At 36.6% G+C, this 22,638-nt stretch overlaps 1 protein-coding gene across 8 annotated transcripts in view; it reads right to left on the reverse strand.

Moving 5' to 3' along the window:
- Window positions 1–22,638, reverse strand: part of dnc (phosphodiesterase dunce) — a 474,861-nt gene that overhangs the window by 133,201 nt on the left and 319,022 nt on the right. The window contains exon 1 of one of the 8 annotated variants that reach the window (XM_065356106.1): window positions 17,883–18,948. The exons of 6 other annotated variants lie outside the window; for them this stretch is intronic. In XM_065356106.1, the coding sequence (XP_065212178.1) occupies window positions 17,883–18,400 (518 nt within the window). In that variant the 5' untranslated portion in view covers window positions 18,401–18,948. Of the gene's footprint in view, window positions 1–17,882; window positions 18,949–22,638 lie in introns of those variants that run through there. One more of the 8 variants, XM_065356108.1, reaches the window with a different exon arrangement.

Raw genomic sequence — 22,638 nt, forward strand, 5'->3', positions numbered from 1 at the left:
ACTCGATATGGCTGAGTGGCAAATGGCCGGAGGACTGGGTACAGTTGACATATGTCACTCTGTATAAAAAAGGATCTCTTGAGAATTGTGAGAACTGCAGAACAATCTCTTTGATAAGTCATGCCAGAAAAGTACTATTGAAGATTGTGTATGACCGGTTATACTCACTCATGCACAGTCTAATCCTTCCAGAACAAGCAGGATTTGTGAGAGGAAGAGGAACTAGGGAGCAGATCCTCAACCTCAGGCTGCTGATCGAGAAAGCATGAGAATACTGTGTTCTGTAGATGAAAGCTTTCGACTGTGTACAATGGCAAAAACTGTGGAGAATTCTGCTTGAGATGGGTGCCCCAATACATCTGGTGTAGCTGATCAAACAACTATATGAGGGGAGCATGGCAAACGTCTGAAAAAACAAAGACACAATGTCCGAGAAATTTCACCCAGAGAGAGGAGTACAACAGGGCTGCATTCTATCCCCACTCCTGTTTAATCTGTATGGAGAATACATAATTTGAGAAACGTTGCAGCTAATTGTATCAGAAAGCACCAATGACGAAGGCTCAGGTGAGTGGCAAGGAGGAGTATCAATTGGAGGTGTACAAATTTCAAACCTTTGCTACGCTGATGACCCACCCTCATCGCCTCAAGTGTCAAATATATGACTTATAGTTTTCTGAAATGCCAGGAAGAGGTCAGTGCAAAATATGGCTTGCTAATAAATAAAGCAAAGACAAAGATCATGATTGTGAACCAGCCTGAGAACAACTCGCCAGAAATACAGGAAATTGAGGGAATTGAAGTGGTGAACCAGTTTGTATACCTGGGATCCATTGTAGATAACAAAGGTGGTAGTGAAGCCGAGATAAGACACAGAGCACAGATCACAAGAAGCGCCATGTCTCATCTAGATGAGAAGATATGGCCATTGGTCAGGCACAGCAGTGAACAAGACTCTGAAGATAAGGCAGGTAAATGCTCTAGTTTTCTCAGTGTTTCTCTACGCTTCGGAAACTTGGACAGTGCGTGAGGGAAACAGAAGAAAAATTGATGCGCTTGAGATGTGGTGCTGGAGGAGAATGCTTCGGATCCCATGGATGGAGAAAAGGACCAATGTGTCCGTCCTGGGGGAAATCGGTGTCCAGAAAAGAGTGTGCGCAGTGGTATTCAGCAGAATCCTCAAATACTTTGGGCATGTCTTAAGGACTGATGCCATTGAGTCCCTATTCATCCAAGGCATGGTTGAGGGAACAAGAGGGTGCGGACGCTCCCCCTCAAGATGGACGGACTCCATTCAGAAAGCCATTGGATGCAGCTTCACAGCTTGCGTCAGGAACGCCCTAAATAGAGACAGTTGGAGGGAGCTGGTGTACCATTTCACAGAAACGGCTGCCATTGCGTCATAATCACAATACCCCCGGAGGGATGAAACGGCACCAACTATTGAAAAGTCAGAAAAATATCCTTGTGATCATCTGAAAATTTTTGTCTTCTCCAAAAAAAAGTTGGTTTTGCAAAAGGATTACAAAATTGCACAAATAAGTACAAGAAATCAAACGTGCGAGTACCTATATATTAGGCACGTACGTAATTTTTTCATCTCCATTATGAATACCTGTTCTTTACTATAAGACACGATAGTTACATTGAACAGAAAATCATTGCCACTCGTACCTATCGTTTTGTACCTGCTGCGGCCGTCTAAATTTGGTTCCACAAGTACAATAATAACTGGATAGTCTACTCGTATACGGGCCAAAAAAAGAATCCGCGTAAAATTAACAATATAGCCGAATAGGCGAGTATAATTTAGCAACCACAACCACAACCACGCAGTAGTGGCGAATGGCGATGGCGCAATGTAAAAAGCTCGCTTCACCATTAAAGAGAAAAAGGCTGAACCGACGAAAACATCTATTTATAAACTGACAGTTCATTTGAAAAAGGCCATAATTTAAGATTGACGTGAAAACGGCAGCTTTCTTTCATTCGAACGTCTCGCGAATTCCTCAATAAGAGAACATTCTCGCATCGCGCATCGGTATCTATCGGCGAATAGGGATACATTTGGTCGATAGGTTAGGTACGAGTAGGTATGGTTTCGGCGACAAAAAGCTTCGGCGAACGAATTAATTAAAACTACAAATCACTCTCGCTTCGGTATATTAAAAAACCAATCGAGTTATAGGTAATCCCTGCGGGTGTTTTTTTTCCACTCTCTTCCTGCGTCCCCGCCACGTGCCCTGCGATGCACCGCGTCGCTGGAAGTAGAGATATCGGTTCCCATTTAGGCACATTTTACCCACCATAATTCACTCCAAGTTCGTTAGTGTTGAAACCTTTTTCGAATTATAACTACGATGGGACGTATGGTTGGTGGCTCTGGCTATTACCAGGGCCATAAGGGCATGTGTTTTGGTTCGGATCGTTTTTAGTTGTTGGTATGTGGATCTCTAGGACTCTACCTATACTGTGGATACTGGATACGGTGAGCATAAACGGAACGAACCACCTAATAACCCAACTACGAGTATCATTTTGTGTCGTGTCATTGATGGTGGATGGCATGGCTTCAAAAAGAGTGGTCAACCGCGAATTTACAAATTAAATTGCAGAATAGATAAGATCTGCTGAATTTAGCCCACTTGATTACAGATAGGTAGGCAGCTAGGCACCTAAATCTCGACTCGGCGATATTTTTCAACATTACAAGCGAACTTTCACAGTCCATGAAATTAACACAAACCGCAAATCCTTTAAATAATGCCAACTAGGTACTTGGAACTACCCTTCTTTTACTCAGATAGTCTAGATACGTACAAGTTTTACCCAAATTCAAACTCGAATCAAAATCCTAACCACTCTGAAAACTCACCCCTACGAGAAATCGTTGTCATTGTTTAAATCCGTTTTAAATCTAACTCTATAGGTAAAAGTACGTGATTATTTTCCGCCAAACGGAATGATTAGCTCACCGGCACAGAACTTTAAACTTTTTTTTACGTACCTACAATAATTTGAAAAAAATCTAAATGAGTTTTCAATCGAATGCGCGCGCCTGTATAGCAATAGTCAAACCTTTACGTAAAGATCGCGTGCGTTTTTTTTCCTTTTCGAAAACGATTTTTATATCCAATACCGAACGACATAGAATTGTTTACTTTTTACAATATAAGCCAGTAATATAGACGAATAACGTAACCTTTTTGTATTAATAAAAATATTTATTTTTTGTAGCTTTTTCCTCTCCCTGCCCCTCTCTTTTCCTATTCAGACATTTTATGAGGTAATTTATTGAAACTTTTTTTTTTTCTTCAAAATGATTATATCGACGAGAAAAACAGTCTCGTCTATATAGGTAGCTAACTTTTCAACTTTTTTTCTATATAAATAAAAATAAATAACCGTATTGATATTTTTATTATTATTTTTTTACCATTATAGACTTTTAGCTTGAAAAAAATTATCGCAATACCGAATAAAGAAGAGATGGAATTTTTCGCTAACGTTGGAAAATAGCATAAGCCCGCAGTTATCGTCTCTTTAATCCTCTGAATTCGAAAGCGTATTGTTTTCTCGTCGCCAAAGTAAATAAAATTCCATTATGTACTCGTATCGACTATAATGCGATAAGTATTTGTACTTGGACAATTTCATCTTTTTGTATCATTTATGGATTTTTAGCTCAACTTTTTTCCAAATCGAATTCAACGAAAAGTCAACGAAAGTCTTTCAAGTTTATCCGAAGATTATTACAGTGGATCTCGAAGTAAGTAATTTGTTTTTACCTACACATTTGAAAGATCATTTGATCATATCTGGTTTTCCGAAATACCATTACAAATTATAGGCTATATTAATTCGATTTGACCTCGATCCTAATCCAACTTCACTCACGCAGCCGAGTCCTCTCTATAAACATCGATTACACTACGAGTAGTTCGACACTTTCTCAATAATTCAGTCCGATTTTTCACTCATTTCAAACTGTTTTCATACTCGTAGATCGGGGCTTTGCTAGACTCATTACGAACAGTGTCACCTCAAGGAAATTAGGGATTCGCAGTTTATTCCAATCGATTTAAAATCACTCCGCAGTTTCGCTCATTTAAAAACAATTTTATTCCTTTTCTCGGTAGTTTTTATACTTAGGTAATTCGCGAGTTTGAGAATTTGCTCGAACAACGCTTATATCGGCAGCAGTTCATTTTCATCGTTCAATATTTGCCCAAAGAACGAAATCGTTACCAGAATGGGTAATTGGGGAGGTAAAGGAAAGACTCCGTATCCATTGCAGTTCGTTATAAAATACGCATACGTATTAAAAAGGAAGGCAAAAAATTTGAATTTTCTTTGATTTTGCAACTCCGCAAGGGGGTAAAAGGAATTCGCGAACTGATTATAAATTCAAATTTCTTGCCCAGCAGGCTCGATAGTAATGAATTTTTTATGAAAGGGATTCGTCGAAATGGAATACCGCGTTTTATGCCTGGCGAAATGCGCCTTTCTAAAAAAACATCTCGCCAAAATACTGAAACCATCGTTGATCCTATTCGTTTCGGAGAAGTTATTCGTCTTCGCGTAAAAGACGATGAAAAACCCGCCAATTTTACGCTCGCTAATTTTAGTAGATAATTTTTTACCCTCAAACACTTCTCTCGTTTTAATGAGAAAAATATTTACGTACGGACCAACGAACGGATATTGCTTAATGCATAACACTTATATTCGAGAAAAAGAATACGAGTAGGGACCTGGTTTGAGTTGCTGTTTAAAAACAAGCGTTAAAATAAAGGTTACTCGATGATACGAATTTGTGGCTGTTTATCGGTTTCGAAACACTTCGAGTTGTCTTTTGATACAGATATTTATTTTTCAACTTTGAGAATTTAAACTCTCGTTTTCAAGATATCGATTGGAGTACAAAAAAAGCGAAACTACAAACATTTTGATAACGCGAATGGCGAAAAAAATCGGCAGATTTTTGATCAAATTTGGCAAGGATCTTCAAAATTTTAGCTCGGGAAGTGCCCTTGGAAGGGAGATTTAGACCCTCAAAAATGAAGAATTTTCGAAAAAAATTGTGGTTTTTTCGCTTCCATCGCTGCACAACCTGATTTAGAAAAAAATTTTCTCGCAAATAATTTGTAGGGAGGTACCTATTAGTTTGGCCAAAATATTGGAAGATATCATTCCCGAAGGTGGTGGGGAAATATTTTGGAATGCAGTGGGGCCAATTTTTTGATCATTTTTGCCAATTTGATAAAATCGAAAAAAAAACGTAAGCTTTTGGCTATTTTTCTCGATTTTTTGAAATTGACAAAAATGATCAAAAAATTGGCATCACTGCGTTTTAAAATATTTTTCCAGTTTTTCAAATGGTATCTTTCAAAATACCTACCTATTTTGACAAAATTAATGCGAATTATTTGCCGGGAAAAAAAATTTTCAAAACATGATTTTATCCAAAAATAAACGATTTGAAAATTTTTAACCGCTCTGTAGAATCCGAAAAGTGGTCTCGGATTTCGACGACAATAGCATATAGGTCAACGCAGAATCTCAAATACTTTGATTTGAGACTGAATTATTTTTCCGAAATAGGTTGGGTAGCGATGGGAGCAAAAACAATAACGATTTTTTCAAAAATGCCCCCTCTTTGAGAGACCATTACCGCCCTCCAGGAGCACCGCCGGAGCTAAACAATTTTCTGAGTAACTTTCAATTCAAAGCTAAGGTCTTTGCTGAATTAGGTCGAAATCCACCAACTTTTTTTTGGGGCGATGGACATGTTTTTGTAGGAGGAGACGTCAACAATTTACAAAATGCTGATTCGCGAGGCATTGATATTGGAAAATTGAGCGGGAGGGGGGAATAAGACGAATTCAGTTGAATTCTTAATATCACGCCAGACTTTTCAAAAATTGAAAAAAATTTCAATCAGTGAGTTTACGTTTCTGATTTTACAATATTATTAATTTATCTGACATATCCGAGGGAATTTTTTAATGTTTTGTAAGCCTTTCAAAAACCTTGGAAAAAGTGACCAGTTTCTGACACTTTGAGTTAAATTTACGTAGGTAGCCATTTTTGAGACATTTAGTGGCGAAGTCTGAATTCTGAAGACTTGGAAGAAATCAATAAGTTGCTATAAAACCATAGGTACCGAGAATTCAAAAAAAAAAAATGCTATTTTAAGTACATTGTTCAAAATCCAATTTCTGAACGCATTTCATGGAAAACTAGAATTTCCAAAACCTTGCTAAAGGAACCAGAATAATCTTAAACTAGGTACCTATTACCAGTTGATTCAATAGGTCAAAAATAGGGTAAAAAATTAAATGGGTAAATTTTTTCGAAAATTTTAATTTCTGAAAAAATCTGCCAAGGGCTTCAGAATTTCTCAAAATTGATCGAAACTACCTCCAATCGAATGGGGAGGGGGAGTAGCGAGGGGTCGGAAAATGTTTTAAAACAAACGTTCGCGGTCAATGCATCGCAAGTTTTGCTTCAAAATATCTTTCTGGACGGAAATTTTTCGAACATACTGTAGTAGGTACAAGTAATCGATTTTTATCAACGAACGTAATGGTAGGTAAAAAAACGTACTGATACGAATATCACAAAAATACCTCCTCGGATAAGTACCTATGTATGTAATTATGCGATTTTCGCACACGGTTCCTAATTAAATATAGCCACCCCTCTCCCCTTGACCTGCGTAATCAGCGACGATCAGAAAATCGCGTCTTGGTTGAGGCTGGCTGGATACGCTCGAGGGAAAGTAAAAGTGGTAAGGTGATTTTTCGACAGAAAAAAAAATGGTACGGTACGTCTACGTATACTCGTACTCTACAGTCGTATTTTTAATTAGTGTAGCGATCAGTTGGCATACACGATGCACGTAGGTATCGTGTATCATTTCAAGGTAAAAAGTAAAACACATACGATTGTATGTTTATTACATGTAAAGTGGCGTAGGAACGATAAACAAACGGCCGACGCGACTCATTAGCCTCGTTAACTCGTTATGTAAACTCAAACCAATGCCCGTATTCGCGCATTCGTACAGGCATAATTATTATAGGTACATGACATACTATACTGTATGTACAGCATTGCAGTCGAAATACAATATAAGAAAACAAAAATACGCCACGCCGAGGGAAAAAAATGAACGCGTGCGCGTGGCACTGGAAGAAAATCTAATGGAAAAAGTTCACCCGTCTAGTAAATCCCTTCGATAATGGAAAAAATTGTTTTTTCCAAATGTCATCGTGAAATTCTCCATCTGCGAAAGTCTTTTGTTAAGGAGGCGAATGGCGATGGCGAATCGTATCGACACCGAAGACGATGCGAGGCGACGCGACGTGCGAAAAGAAACAGCAATCCGAATTTTATAACTGTCAGTTCCTACCTATAGCCACCTACTCTCTCTCTATTTCGGGCTCACTCTTTTCAAAATTCCAATTCGGAAAAAATTACCGTGCAATTTAAGAGTTTTCCAACTCGCTGGTGTGACGCGGTTCCACATCCACTTCCACATCGACAACTACTCCGATTGATAAAACATTGTAAAGAAAATCTTCATTCGAGGTTATCACCGCGTGAACAAATCTTGTCAAGTTCAAGTACATACGCTTTAACAAGTTGACGAAAATTACGACAGAAAAAGGTGTGGAAACCTCGTATATGTACCGGGTGACTTAAAAGTCCTGCAACCGAAAAATTGGTTCCTTGAAAAAATATCAACAGCCAAAAAGAAATGAAATGGCAGTCGTTGCATAGCAGAGACTCCAAGTGATTCACAGCTAATAAACTTGTTCCCTTGTAATGATTCTTCCACAACATTTTTAGTATTAAGTAAAAATTTTCGATTTTTCACGAAAAAATTTTTTAAGTTTTTTTTCCTGAAAAATTAAATAACGATCGGCGAATGGCGGGGGGTGCATCATCTGGTGAAGACCATCGTGTAGCGTTGCATAAGCCACCTTAAAATAATCCGACGTAGGCAACCTTTCGTACACCTATGATAATTGTCTGCTTGGTAATATAAATTCAAGTATGCCTGGTCTGCCCCTGCAAAATGTGCGCTATGCAATTCGAATGGGGGGTGAAACTTCAATTACTTGGGGGAGTACCCTCCTACTATTAATAACAACGCAATTGAAAAAGCCTGCTCATAAACGTATTTTTTATTTTAAAAAAAATTTTGGGTTGCGTAACTTTTGGGTCACCCGGTATCTATATTGTATATTATGGGTTTCTCTACCTTACCTTCGTTCCTACATATGTACTCGTACTTCGTGTGCCTGAATTTTATAATGGATTCGAGAAAAACAGCCCAAAAATTATCAATCTTTTTCAGTTTTTTGACATTGGAAATAGGCACGGTACTGACTAAAAAAATCAGCACTGCTGCGTTCCAAAATATTTCCCAATTTTCAGACGATTCGCACGATTATTTGGTTCTCATAAATGTCAAAACTTTGAAACTTTTATGGCTGCAGGCTCACGTTTTCACCCTCATGCTGGCGACCATTTTCAATATGATAAAACCGAAATTTGAATAACATTGATACATATATCTCATACAAAAAGTTGACACTTGTAACAATTTGTACAAGAGCTAATGAGCTCTAAGTACTTTTTAAACCCCTTTAAAATTAACCACAAGTACATTCAAAACATTGACATGACATTCACGACTTTTTTTATCACTTACTAATTATTCAGAATTGTAACCCTTATTCATTTGTTGCGCGCATGTACCCTCCAAATTGCAAATTTACAAGGTCATAAATGTCACCCACATTTTGAAATTGCGCATCCTTTATGATCCTTTCCCAAAATAAATTTAAATCAAACTGTCTTACCAATTTGCCCAATTCGAAGCCCTCTCTCTCAAAAACGAACCAAATTTTATTATAAATACAATTAGGGCGAGGTTACAAATCCTCAGTTGTTTTCGGCCTACCAAAATAGATACTTCGAGTTCTGTTTTACGGTTTGTTTCTCAACTACCTACTTTGTTTATTTTTTAAAAAGTTTGTTACTGAATTTTGTCATTGTCCAGTTCACGGTTTTATTCATTTTGTTCACTAACTTTCAAGTACCTACCTACCACTTTTTTTTTTTTGAGATTTATCAAATTTATTTGCAAATCAATTTATTGGTCAATTATTTTTTACTATCCCGTCAACAAGCGTTTTTTTATCACACATTTTATAATTTTTCACAAGATCATCGAGAATTTTGATTTTGGTTTGCAAATCCATAGGGCGCTTGAGATTTCCTGTTAATTTTACTAAGGTAAGTGCAGCTAATTACGCCACGTTGGCAATTACGCCACTACTGCAGTTCTCATAGTAAACGAGTAGATGGCGCTGTGTGACGATTTTTAGGTGATTGTACTGTTAAAGCCAAGATAGGAAAACCAAAAATATCACCGGATCGGATAATTTTCTGATCTGTGGCTCGCTTTTTCGTAAATTTGATGCCAAAAAAAAACGTTATGTTAAATTGACCACAGTTTGGAAACATGCTGTAATTTGTAATAAGGGCGAAAAAATTTTTTGAAGATATGTTTCCTGTAGTAAATTTAATGACGATTTCAATGGGATAAACAGTTTTTTGTCATTTCTTAATGTAAGTATCGAAATGTTGAGAAATATACAAAAGTACCAATGTTGAAAATTACGCCACTTTAACAAAACTCTTTCAGGACTTTCACATATTTGACCAAAATACTAAGAAATAATTTTTAGCGATGTTTTTATCAATAATTTTAAATAATTTTTTTTGGTGGTGGGGGCAGAGTGGCGAACTGCATATGTTGATGAATACACCACATTTTCAGAAATGGAGGGGTGGGATAGGGGGAGGGGTAATGGAAAACATTTTTTTTAGGGAAAGGTAGCCAATAAGATGCCCAAAATGCCAAATGATTTTTACCAATGTTTTCATAGATTTTAAATAGTTTTTTGGGATGTTGGCGTAATTACCTGCACCTGTTGATAATTACGCCACTTTAGTAAACAATTTTCAGGAAGAGATTGGCGGTATTGGGGGAGGGGTAAGAAAAAATTTTTTTTTCGTGAAAGCTAGCAAATAAGATGTACTTTGAGGTGGTACATTCACATTTTTGTCAAAGATGCATTTTAACCTCACTAAATGACCTCAAACCTTGTGGCGTAATTACCTGCACTTACCTTAGTTCAATTTATTCAATTTGGTAAGTCTCTCTCTCCTTTTTGGAGTTTTATTTATTTATTTAAATTTTAGTTCATTTTTTTTTACTTCGCCTAAACTTTAATTTCAATTTTTTTTTATTTGTGTAGATAAATAACAGTATAATTTAGATTTTTATATAATTAGATTTTCATTATGTTTATCCAAAATTTTGTGAATTTCTGTCTTGAATTCATCAAATTAAATTTTGAAAACTTAGTTTTGAATTTTATTGAATTATTAAAGTATGAGGAATATAACATCATCATAATGAAAGGCAAGATTAATGCTCCAGTGAAGCAAGAGTGAAAATTTTTCAAAAAAAAAAAATGGATGTAGTAGGTACCTAATTTTATAGAAAATTCAATACGGGGGAGGGGGGAGTTGGCCTTTGAAAATCCATCTTACAGAACATAAGAAATTGAATAAAAATTAAAAATAAAGACAGTTTTAATATAGGTAAGTAATTACTTACACATTTTTTTTTTTTTTTTTTTTTAGAAATTTTTGTGCTTTCTGAAGAAATTTTTATACTATTTTCATGCTTTCTCGTTACCTAGGTCAAAATCTCACTTTTTATGCGCTTTCGTGACATTTTCATGCCGGAAGACACTCTGACTTCTATTTCTATGAGCTACGAGTATTCCGATAACTCTTGATTATTCTCTTTTCTATTCGTCGTAGGTATCACTAACTAAGTAAATGGGTACATCACATGGCTGTGTACATAAATTCAACTAATCTCTACTGTACACAGCTACTCGTACACACATAAGTACACGTGTTATCTGTGCCAATATGCGCCGTTCTTCCACCACCACCCCGAACCGCTCTTCACGTCAATTTTACTGAAGCACAAGACAAGGTGCACTCCACTTACCTAGTATCTCTACCTACCTATAACGTATACCCAGTTACTACTTACCTACCTACCACCTAATTGATAAAACTACCAACACAAACGCGAGTACATCGCAACACATTACCATTACATTTCATACATACATACTCGTACCGTACTATAGGTAAACGTCTTAATGCAGCGTACAGTATACAGATAAGTGTTGTCTCGATCGGTTTAAATTATTGTAACACGATAAGTATACCTGACAGCGAACTGCAGCCAGTCAGATTTTAAATTGCTTCGCTCTACGAAGTACTTCATCGCTCGGATCCACTTTTCGCCAAGTTAATATGTGAAGGGTGTTGTTGAAAATCAGCACGTAATTCGATACAAATAATAGGTAGTACATACATAGAGGTACTATACGAGTAAAATTCAAATTGTCAGTTTCCTCTTCATACACAAGGTGTATTGAACGCAGCGAAAAAATCCTCCTTCACGCAGCTCACGAAACTCTAGTACATTTACGTATGTACGTACATACGTATGTACAGAGGAAGGAAACGTATACGATTAAACACCACGTTAAACGTGATCTAATTAATTCGATCGGACAAATCGAGCACTATTATAGTCAGGTCTCAATTGGTCATCCGCTCGCTAATTCTGTCGAAAGCAATTTTATGATTGATTATTGTTCTATAGGTCAATACGAAAAAATTTAGCCCAGATGCCCTTTTTTTACCCTCCCCCTTTTCCGAGGGTCCACCCCCCTAACTTGAAAATCCGTCTATCTCTTCACCTATGGGTCGTACAGAAAAAAAGTTTAGATGAAAATTGTTCCTTAACATCTCCTCTACAACGTGGCCATCTTCAATTTTTGTTTGGAACAACCGTTGAGCTTAAAAGCTCAAAAAAGCTCTTTCAAAATCAGTTTTTTTTATTTTCTGCCGAAATTTACAGAGATACATTAAGAAGTATAATAACAAAAAGTGTTTAGAATTGAATTTACTTTCTAAAGACCCGTATAACAACCGATTTCCTCACCTCCCCCTCGATTCCATAGGACCCACCCCCCTTCCCAAGATTCCAATATTTGATTTCAGGGACAATTGAAAATAACCTTGATAAAAATTGTTTGTTTTCATTCAATAATGCTGAAATACGCAGTTTTTGATTAATATAAGACATAAAAATAGTCAAAACTGTAGGCTTATAATTGTTCTGTGAAAATGAAAAGTTGATTAGCAAATTACATATAATACGTATTAGGAAAGAAGTGGTCAATTGGTAAGTTTCAAAACATGGAGTAAAGTTCAAATTACAATAGGCAGATACGTATCAACAGTTCAACACCTAGGTAACTAACATTTCATCATTTTTTTCATTTTACTTATATGAGTACATACGTTGCAGTGTCTAGCACATTTTCCATTCCATGATTAAAAAAATCACTGGAGAAAATTTCAGTCTGAAGATATGAATCTGCACAAATAAATTTTAAGAATTTGCATAAAAAATCGATCAAAATTTCCATCATAATATCTTTTGATTTTTACAGAATAGACCTATATGTAAGTATGTAGTTTCGACTATTTTTATGCTTGAATATACAAATCAAAAACAACTGTGCATTTCAGCATTATTGAATGAAAACATAGATAGGTGCAACTACGTATTGCAATTATAATCGATTAATAATCACCGATTATTTACAATCGTCCATAATCGATTAATCAGACCTTTGCATAATTTTTAAATCAATTCATATGTTTTGGTTTTATGTAGATTAGATACCTACTTAATTTGTTATGTGGAGTTTCATATTTTCTTTTTCACTTCAACCCTTTCATTAGAATGACTTTTTCATTAAAAATTGGAATGGAAAACTATTTAGGTACATAATGGCTCTGAGAATATTGATGGCATATTGATGGCATGATGGCGATGATTGACGTCACTCAATTCTAACCGATCACAGAACAGCAGATTTTTTGACCGATCAATCGATTATATCCTATTCTTTGGGACAAAATAATCGATGTAGCATCGATTATAATCGCTGCTTCTCTGAGTGCAGGCATGTAAATGAAAAAGGTGAAATTCGGTTTATACCCCATTTTCAACCTTTCGAGTAGTACAGATCAATTCTTTATTTTTGTAATAAAAACTTTTTGATGAACATTTTTTAATTTTTTCATGCAAATTAACACCCTGAGGCCAAAATTTTCTCCATGTGATTACTTTTGAATGAACAGAAAATGTGTTAAACACTGCCATATAAAATTAAAAAATGATTTTAAAAAGTCTTTTAAAAAAAATTGCTTTTGAAAACATGTGTCTGAATTGAATTACATTTTGTCCCTATTTATGGCATACTTACCTACTTACTTATCTTTTAGAAAACCAGAGTCTAAAAATTGCTAGAGAAAATCAAAAATGGTTCGAAATCATGACTAATCGACAGGAAAGATCTAGAGTAGAGTACAATTAAATTTAATCTTTCTCTGGTTAATCTTATGACACTTACGATATTTTTTCATAGAAAACGAGCCAAATTTGAAATTTTGAAAATCCATCAAAAATTGAGAAATGCGCAGGCATGTAAATGAGAATGGTGAGATTCAGTTTATACCCAATTTTCAACCTTTCGAGTAAAAAAATTCAAAATTGAGTAGTGGATATGGTAATAGGGAGGATTGGCCACTTCTCTCCTAATAAGTATTAGGTATATGTAATTTGCTAATCAACTAATTATAAGCCTACAGTTTTGACTATTTTTATGTCTTATATTAATCAAAAACTGCGTATTTCAGCATTATTGAATGAAAACAAACAATTTTTATCAAGGTTATTTTCAATTGTCCCTGAAATCAAATATTGGAATCTTGGGAAGGGGGGTGGGTCCTATGGAATCGAGGGGGAGGTGAGGAAATCGGTTGTTATACGGGTCTTTAGAAAGTAAATTCAATTCTAAACACTTTTTGTTATTATACTTCTTAATGTATCTCTGTAAATTTCGGCAGAAAATAAAAAAAACTGATTTTGAAAGAGCTTTTTTGAGCTTTTAAGCTCAACGGTTGTTCCAAACAAAAATTGAAGATGACCACGTTGTAGAGGAGATGTTAAGGAACAATTTTCATCTAAACTTTTTTTCTGTACGACCCATAGGTGAAGAGATAGACGGATTTTCAAGTTAGGGGGGTGGACCCTCGGAAAAGGGGGAGGGTAAAAAAAGGGCATCTGGGCTAAATTTTTTCGTATTGACCTATAGAACAATAATCAATCATAAAATTGCTTTCGACAGAATACGCGAGCGGACGTCATTTTTTGTCAAATTGAGACCTGACTATTAGGCAATAACATTGTTACCTATATAGGTATTTACTCGCGTCGAAAACACACACACGAATACTTTACGACATTCGGTCTCAGGAACTACTTTCTTCATTACACACGCGATTAATAATACCGCATACTTAGGTGAATTAAATTCGTAAACAAACACGTACCAAATACACGTGTTCGATGGCGAACACAACCGACAACAAACTGCCAACACAACCTATTAGGTACCTACATAGTACATATTTTGTTTGCTTCGCGAAACCCAAAACCAAAGTCATAGAACTCGAAGGAGATGGAAAACAGAAAAAAATTACTCACACGAGTATTATGTATTTTCCCCCAAGATTCGAAATCCTACAGGTAAGTACACAAAACATATTGATAACCGAATGTCGAACAAGTATCGTCAATTACCGTAGCTAACTGCCAAGGCTGTACATGGACGAAGAGCTACGAGTAGGATTTCCCAGCTGAATTCCGAAATGAAAATTAAACCGGAGGTGATTCACGATGCGATAGTTGATTTCTCCAGACGAATTGTCATCGTACGCTTGCATAGGGACAGACAAGTGTTGTTGACGAAAATTTGCATGTTCCCTAGATAAGCTATAATTGTTTGGGTTTTCCGAATGCGTGTCAATTAAGGTGGGTCAAATTGTTCGAATGAAAATTTTCTCATATCCAACATACCTACTTATTTCCTTTTACAACGAAACCTTTTGATCTGATAAGTTCCGATTTGAAAAAACATGTCATAAAATCGCCATAACTAAAATTTCAGGAGCTTCGGTGTATATTTGGGCTTTTGGCGAGTTTTTGAAAATTCTAAAAAAATCAGTCTAAACGAGCACCTATGTACCTACCGAGGGTGGGGGGGGCTCAACAATTGGAAAAATAATTCTTAGAAACACTTTACCTTTTTACATTGTAATTCTTGGGTTTGATTTGTTTTTATCAGAAAAACACTATTGGGTCAGTCCACGTCAATTGGACCAAGAAGTGGTAGGGGGTGCGGCGATTTTTTTGAAATTTTTCCTGTGGAATGACCTTCCGAAGGGATGACCAATGGCTCAAATCGCAGCCCTCTAGCCCATTTTTAACAGCAGCCAGGGGGTGTCAAAGTTTTTAGTGATCCTAAAATATCATCCCTTTCAGCAGTGGATTACTCGATAACCGCGATACATACCAAAATGGAACATTTCCCCATAGTTAGGGCTTTTGAAAGGCTTTTTGGTGATATCATAAAAATCAGTGTTGCCACTTTTTTTCGTACAAAAAATGAGCTGAAAAAGTTTCGAAACGTAGTTTTTGTATCGTTCCGACTCTCAAAAATTCTGAAAAAAATATATTATGGACAACTTTTCATGCTGAACAACATATTAAAAAATTGGGATGGTAACATGTTGCAAAGTTGATTTAAAAATTTAAGTTTGCGAAAAAATGTGATTTTTTGATTTAAAACATGAAAAAAAGTTTTGATTGGCGAAGTTGACCCATTTGACTCCTATTTTTACGTATCTGTTGAAAAAGTTGAAAAACCCCCTTCACTCGATGAAATGAACTCCTCACAAAAAAAATCAAAATTCGAAAAGATTCAAAAAATGAACGAATTTTTATTTTTTTGTTGTGAGTATAATTTTCATCAACTTTTGCATGATATACGTCAGAAAGAAGTCAAAATAAGATAACTGAATAAACTTAAACTTTTTCGATGTTTGAAATTGAAAATTGAATTTTTTCGAATTTTGATTTTTTGGTGAGGAGTTCATTTCATCGAGTGAAAGTGGTTTATCAACTTTTTTCAACAGATACGTAAAAATAGGTGTCAAATGGGTCAACTTCACCTATCAAAACTTTTTTTCATATTTTTTCGCAAACTTTGAATTTTTTTAAATCAACTTTGCAACATGTTACCATCCCAATTTTTTAATATGTTGTTCAGCATGAAAAGTTGTCCATAATATATTTTTTTCAGAATTTTTTGAGAGTCGGAATGATACAAAAAGTACGTTTCGAAAAGTTTTGAGCTAATTTTTTGTACGAAAAAAACTGACAACACTGATTTTTATGATATCACCAAAAATTCGTTTAAAACCCCTAACTATGGGGAAATGTTCCATTTTGGTAGGTATCGCGGTTATCGAGTAATCCACTGTTGAAATGGATGATACTTTAGGTTCACTGAAAACTTTGACATCCCCTGGCTGCCTTTAAAAATGGGCTAGAGGGCTGCGATTTGCGCCATTGGTCATCCCTTCGGAAGGTCTTTCCACAGGAAGAATTTCAAAAAAATCGCCGAACCCCCCTACCACTTCTTGGTCCAATTAACGTGGAATGACCCTATTCGATAGTTTGGTTTTTCAATTTATTTAAACAGGAACACGATTTCTCGTCTCTTTATCGCAACGTTTCGCAAATTTCAATTGTAGGTAAATTTCATTCACCAAGACTAAAAATTACCAAAGTTCGTCTCAATCTCGAAAACTCGTAACCACCCATACTCCCTTTCTGAAAACTTGAAAAAAATCAAATTTGATTTATTTTTCGGGCTTCGTCAGTTTTGAAGTGAAACGAGCAGAACATTCAGCTTTCAGCTCCAATTTCAAAAAAGTACAACCTTTTGCTTCTAAGACAACGCTACAGTCGCTTAACGCTTTCGTTCATGTTTAAAAAAATTATTTGTAAAACACGGGGATTCGTGAGACTTTTCAAGAATGAATTTCTCTTAGTCAAGGAACGAGGATCCTGCAAGATTTCAAATATTTCTCGTAAGGAGGAGGGGGAGGAAGAGGAAGAGGTAGAAAGAAAAGGTAAGATATTTTCAGAGACTTCGTGAAATGACAAAAGGTGCGAATAAACAGCTAAAACTTTGTAAATCTTTAGGCCAGTTGCATTGCATCCCATTCACACTTGATGAAAAATCTTCAACGTTTTATGCTCGCAGTTTTTGAAACTATTCGAATCTTCCAAAAATAGATAAAATGTGATCAGTGGCATAAAAATGTGAAAGTAGAAGTACATAAAATTGTTAGAACACGCATCACCTTACAGATCTTTTGACATACCCTCTCACTACCTACTCTTGACTAAAAAAAATGAACGAAATCGATGATTCAATGATGGAGGTGTTTTTTTTTATCAATTAATACTAGTTTTTCATTTTTTCAATGATTTTGTGATGAAATAAGTCGATTCATTTAGTGAACTTTTAATTCCGCGAAAAGTGCTTTTTATTGATTCGTGAATTGGAAAATTATCCCAGAATCGTCGAGAAAGCCACAAATTTCCACATTTTTTTCTCAGAGGAGAAGAATATAAAGGGAAAAGGGTAATTCGAGGAGATTTTTGTGTTTCCGAATTTGTATACAATGGTGAGGGACTGTCTTTATACAGGTAGTTCAATAATGGTCAATCGCACGATCAACTTGAAAATATCGCAGATAAAATGAAAAATACTCACATATCGCGTTTGGACCTCTCTTCCCAAAACTTCTCCCAAAAAGACGAGCGATACTTGACCTTAAGCACGCTGGTACTGAGGGTTCTGGGCAACTTGAGGGCGGACGACGAAGGCGAATCGGTGCCTTCGGTGCCCATGCCGTATCGGCGAATTTGAGTCGACGACGACGAGGACAGCGAAGCGGTCGACGACGAAGAACAGCTGACCGAGAAGCCGGCCGACACGGAGGTCGTCAAATTCAGAGCCAATTTGCCGCTGGCTTTCGGAGTACTTTCTTTGGTCCGGTTCTTACGTCTGAGTCGTTTCTTTTCCTCGGAATTGTCTCCCCCACCTCCTCCACCTTCTCCTTCTCCGCCACCGCCGTCTTCGCTCTCGTCCGAACGTTCTCCACCACTGCTACTGTTGTTACCGCTGCCGGCGCTTTGATTCCCACTGGCCGCACCGTGATCTGCCGGACTGCCGCCGCTGCCGCCGTCCACGCTGCCGCAGTTTCTATCACCTTGACCTCGGCAAATCATTTCCGACACCGCACTATCCCGCAATGATGAAGATGGTTTTACCGACGCCGCACCAATTTTTACTGATGCTACCACCCTTTGCACTTGATCATAATATTCGAACGATATCTACACGCGAAACCGACTATTAAGCTGCCTCTATGGCTAACTAGTAAACCGATACGATATTGATAATTGTCGCCGGTAGCAGCGAGATTAACCCCGATTCACCAGAACCAAACAAACAGAAACAACGACAACAACAACAAAAGCGGCGAATAGCTAACAATTAATCAGCGAACAGCTCGTCAAAATTGATACAGGAACCTCGAAACGACAAAAAATTTAATCAAAAATTGGTACTAATAATTGGCAAAAATGACGAAAAAAGAAAGAATGAAAAAAAAAAAAAAACGAATGAAAAAATTGCAAAAAATCTGATCAATCGTAAAATCGCATTCAAATGGATATAACGACACGAGTCGCAGTCGAGTCGAGACGAGACGAGACACAACCGATGACGAAATGCGGTACCACGTTCACCTCGAAATTATAAGCTGCGAATACTGTTGTCAGTATATCTGTACGCTACACCTCACCGTTACCGAACCCGAACCTCTTACGTCGCGGCGGCACGGCGCGGTGCGGCACAATGTGCCATTGCGCCTTGCGCCGCCACCGTCACCGTCTTCACTGTGCGGCCGCACGCCCCTGGCGCTGGCGGCCGTCAGGCCTGGCGAACGGTCGCTCGCGCGCGCTCTACGGTGCTGGCGGCCGCGATCGTCGCGATGTACCCTCGACTCGTTCCCCGACCCATACCTTGCACGTCATAGTCGCTAAACGTCGCCGATGCGCCAAGTCCCCCCCAATTTCACCTCCTCTTGTCGTCCTCTCTTCGTATGATCCACTTTAATAACATATTTTCTCGACAGCCTATTTAATCGTCGTTTGCAAGTACATAAGTACATACATACAACGTGTTACGTATTGATATACGTATGCTAAAAGTACACATATACTCGTAAGTACATACGTAGTACTCGTACTTCATCAGCAGGTAAAAATATAGCTGAATACATGCATTTCTGGCTCATTACTCATCTCATCATCAGCCTCGCTCTCTCTCTCTATCTGTTAGGTTAGGATGCACCTTATTTTAAAAGTTCAAATTTGAATTACACCACTTCGTAATTTCACATACCTAATCGTTTCATTTCTGGAAAACCTATGGAATTTAAAATCCAAATTTTTTTCGAAAATGGTCTAAATGAAACCTCTCGGTCACTTTATCCCTGATTTTTACCATTTTTGCAGCAAAACATGGAAACCCAAAGGACAGCTCACAAAAAAAAAATTAGCCACTCCTTCGGAAAATTTAGGATGAAGAGTGTCGCATATTTATTACAAAATGGCCCAATATATGCATACACTGATGAAAAAATTGAATATCCAGTTTAGGATGGCTCTTACTTTGATGTTTCACTTTTTTGCATTCCAACCTCCCCTGAAATGGTTGGATTTGGCGAGAAAATAATTCAATACATTTTTTGATTTTCCCCTAACAAGAGAAGTAGGTATTTCAGGCAGAAGAACTGGACGCAACTGAATCGAAAGAGCATGTAAAAATACACTAGTAACCGATTTTAGGTGCTTCAGTAATAGGTACATGTTCAACTTTTGGCGAATCTTCGAAAATCGAGTCAAAATGGGGGGAGGAGGATCAAAAATTTACTAAATACATCCAGGAACCTGAAAAAAGGTATGCGTCCTGTTTTCGAACACTCCAAATCGATTTAAAATGGTATCGAACCGTTTTGAACAGTTCTGAAGCCTCTGGCAGATTTTGAAATTCCAGAGGATTGCCCAGAATAACTTAATCGCGGGTCATTCCACGTCAATTGGACCAAGAAGTGGTAAGGGGTTCGGCGATTTTTTTGACATTTTTCCTGTGGAAAGACCTTCTGAAGGGATGACCAATGGCGCAAATCGCGCCCTCTAGCCCATTTTTGAAGGCAGCCAGGGGGTGTCAAAGTTTTCAGTGAACCAAAAATATCATCCATTTCAGCAGTGGATCACTCGATGACCGCGATACCTACCAAAATGGAACATTTTCCCATAGTTAGAGGTTTTGAAAGGCTTTTTGGTGATATCTTGAAAATCAGTGTTGTCACTTTTTTTCGAACAAAAAATTAGCTCAAAAAGTTTCAAAACGTAGTGAATGGTACCATGTTGCAAAGTCGATTCAAAAAAATTCAAAGTTTGCAAAAAAATGCGATTTTTTGATTTAAAACACGAAAAAAAGTTTTGATAGGTGAAGTTGACCCATTTGACCCCTATTTTTACGTATCTCTGGAAAAAGTTGGAAAAAACCCCTTTCACTCGATGAAATGAACTCATCACAAAAAAATCAAAATTCGAAAAAATTCAATTTTCAATTCCAAACATCAAAAAAAGTTTAAATTTATTCAGTTGTCTTATTTTGACCTCTTTCTGACGTATTTCATGAAAAAGTTGATAAAAATTACACTCGCATCAAAAAAATGAAAATTCGTTCATTTTTTGAGTTTTTTCGAATTTTGATTTTTTTTTGTGAGAAGTTCAGTTCATCGAGTGAAATGGGTTTTTTAACTTTTTCCAGAGATACGTAAAAATAAGTGTCAAATGGGTCAACTTCACCTATCAAAACCTTTTTTCACGTTTTAAATAAAAAAATCGCATTTCTTCGCCAACTTACAATTTTTTAAAATCAACTTTGCAACATGTTACTATCCCAATTTCTTAATACATATGTTGTTTAACATAAAAAGTTGTCCATAATACATTTTTTTCAGAATTTTTGAGATTCGGAACGATATGAAAACTACGTTTAGAAACTTTTTGAGCTATTTTTTTGTACGAAAAAAAGTGGCAACACTGATTTTTATGATATCACCAAAAAGCCTTTCAAAACCTCTAACTATGGGAAAATGTTCCATTTTGGTAGGTATCGCGGTTATCGAGTAATCTACTGCTGAAATGGATGATATTTTTGGTTGACTGAAAACTTTGACACCCCCTGGCTGCCTTTAAAAATGGGCTAGAGGGCTGGGATTTGCGCCATTGGTCATCCCTTCGGAAGGTCTTTCCACAGGAAAAATTTCAAAAAAATCGCCGTACCCCCCTACCACTTCTTGGTCCAATTGACGTGGAATGACCCTCGCGTAAAATTTTTTCGACATTTTTCATTTTCCAAAAAACTGGTGTAAGCTACAGAAGTGCTTATTTCTAATCGATGTAGGAGTTCAAAAATAATATGTCTACCTACAAATTCCAGTTTTCTACTTGAATTTGATAAAATTTTGATTTTGCTTCATTTTTGGCCCGAAGATTTTCAAAAATTCGCCTAAAAAGAAAAACACTTTCAGCTCAAGAAATTTGGGCTGATGACGTATTTTTACATGCTTTTTCAACTCGTAGACTATAGTTTTGTCCAGTTCGAAAAATTTTCTTCTATTTGAATCGCATGGCGAGTACCAAAAAATGTTGAAAACCAGTTGAAAAAATATTTTCTGAATTATATTTTTCGAGTGCTTGAGAGAGGGGGACAGGGATTTTGGCCACAACTTTCATTTTCAAGTTTGGGGGCTGACATGAGATTTCAACGCGTTGTAAAGATCACTTTAGACATGCACAAGTGAGAAAAAAATGAATTTTTGGCTCTAAGTTTTTCAAAAAAATACTCAAAATCTCAAAGTGTGATTTGGTAGCATTTCAAAGACCATTTTCAAAATGAATGAGAAAAAGTTATCAACTCCGAAACCTTGAAATGTGCGATTGGGCAGCTATATACAACTCATGGTTATCTTCCACTTGGACAATCTTTCAACTTGAAAATTTTCAAAGATGGCAGCAGCAACTTCAGCAATCTTTTGATTTGTTCATATTTCAATAATTAATTTTAGCCCTTTGCTTTCTGGAAGCCTTTTTGATATGTGATGATTTATTTTCAAAAAATATATGTAGGCACCTTTACTTAGGTACCTAATTATTTTGAAATTACCTCCATCAATTTCCATTTTGTTATGTCGAAAGTGGACCTCAAAGCACGATGTAAATTAAGGGATACTCACTCGCAGAAGATAGAAATGAAAATTCATCAGAATACACGTGTTTCCAAAATACTCGTACATTATACCATCTAAATAATACGAGTGCCTATGTACGAGTATGTAGATACAGATAGGTAGCAGACACTTGTACCAAAATTTACACCAGCGAGC

This window comes from Planococcus citri, chromosome 3 (assembly GCF_950023065.1).
Source record: "Planococcus citri chromosome 3, ihPlaCitr1.1, whole genome shotgun sequence".
NCBI classification, from domain to species: Eukaryota; Metazoa; Arthropoda; class Insecta; order Hemiptera; family Pseudococcidae; genus Planococcus; species Planococcus citri.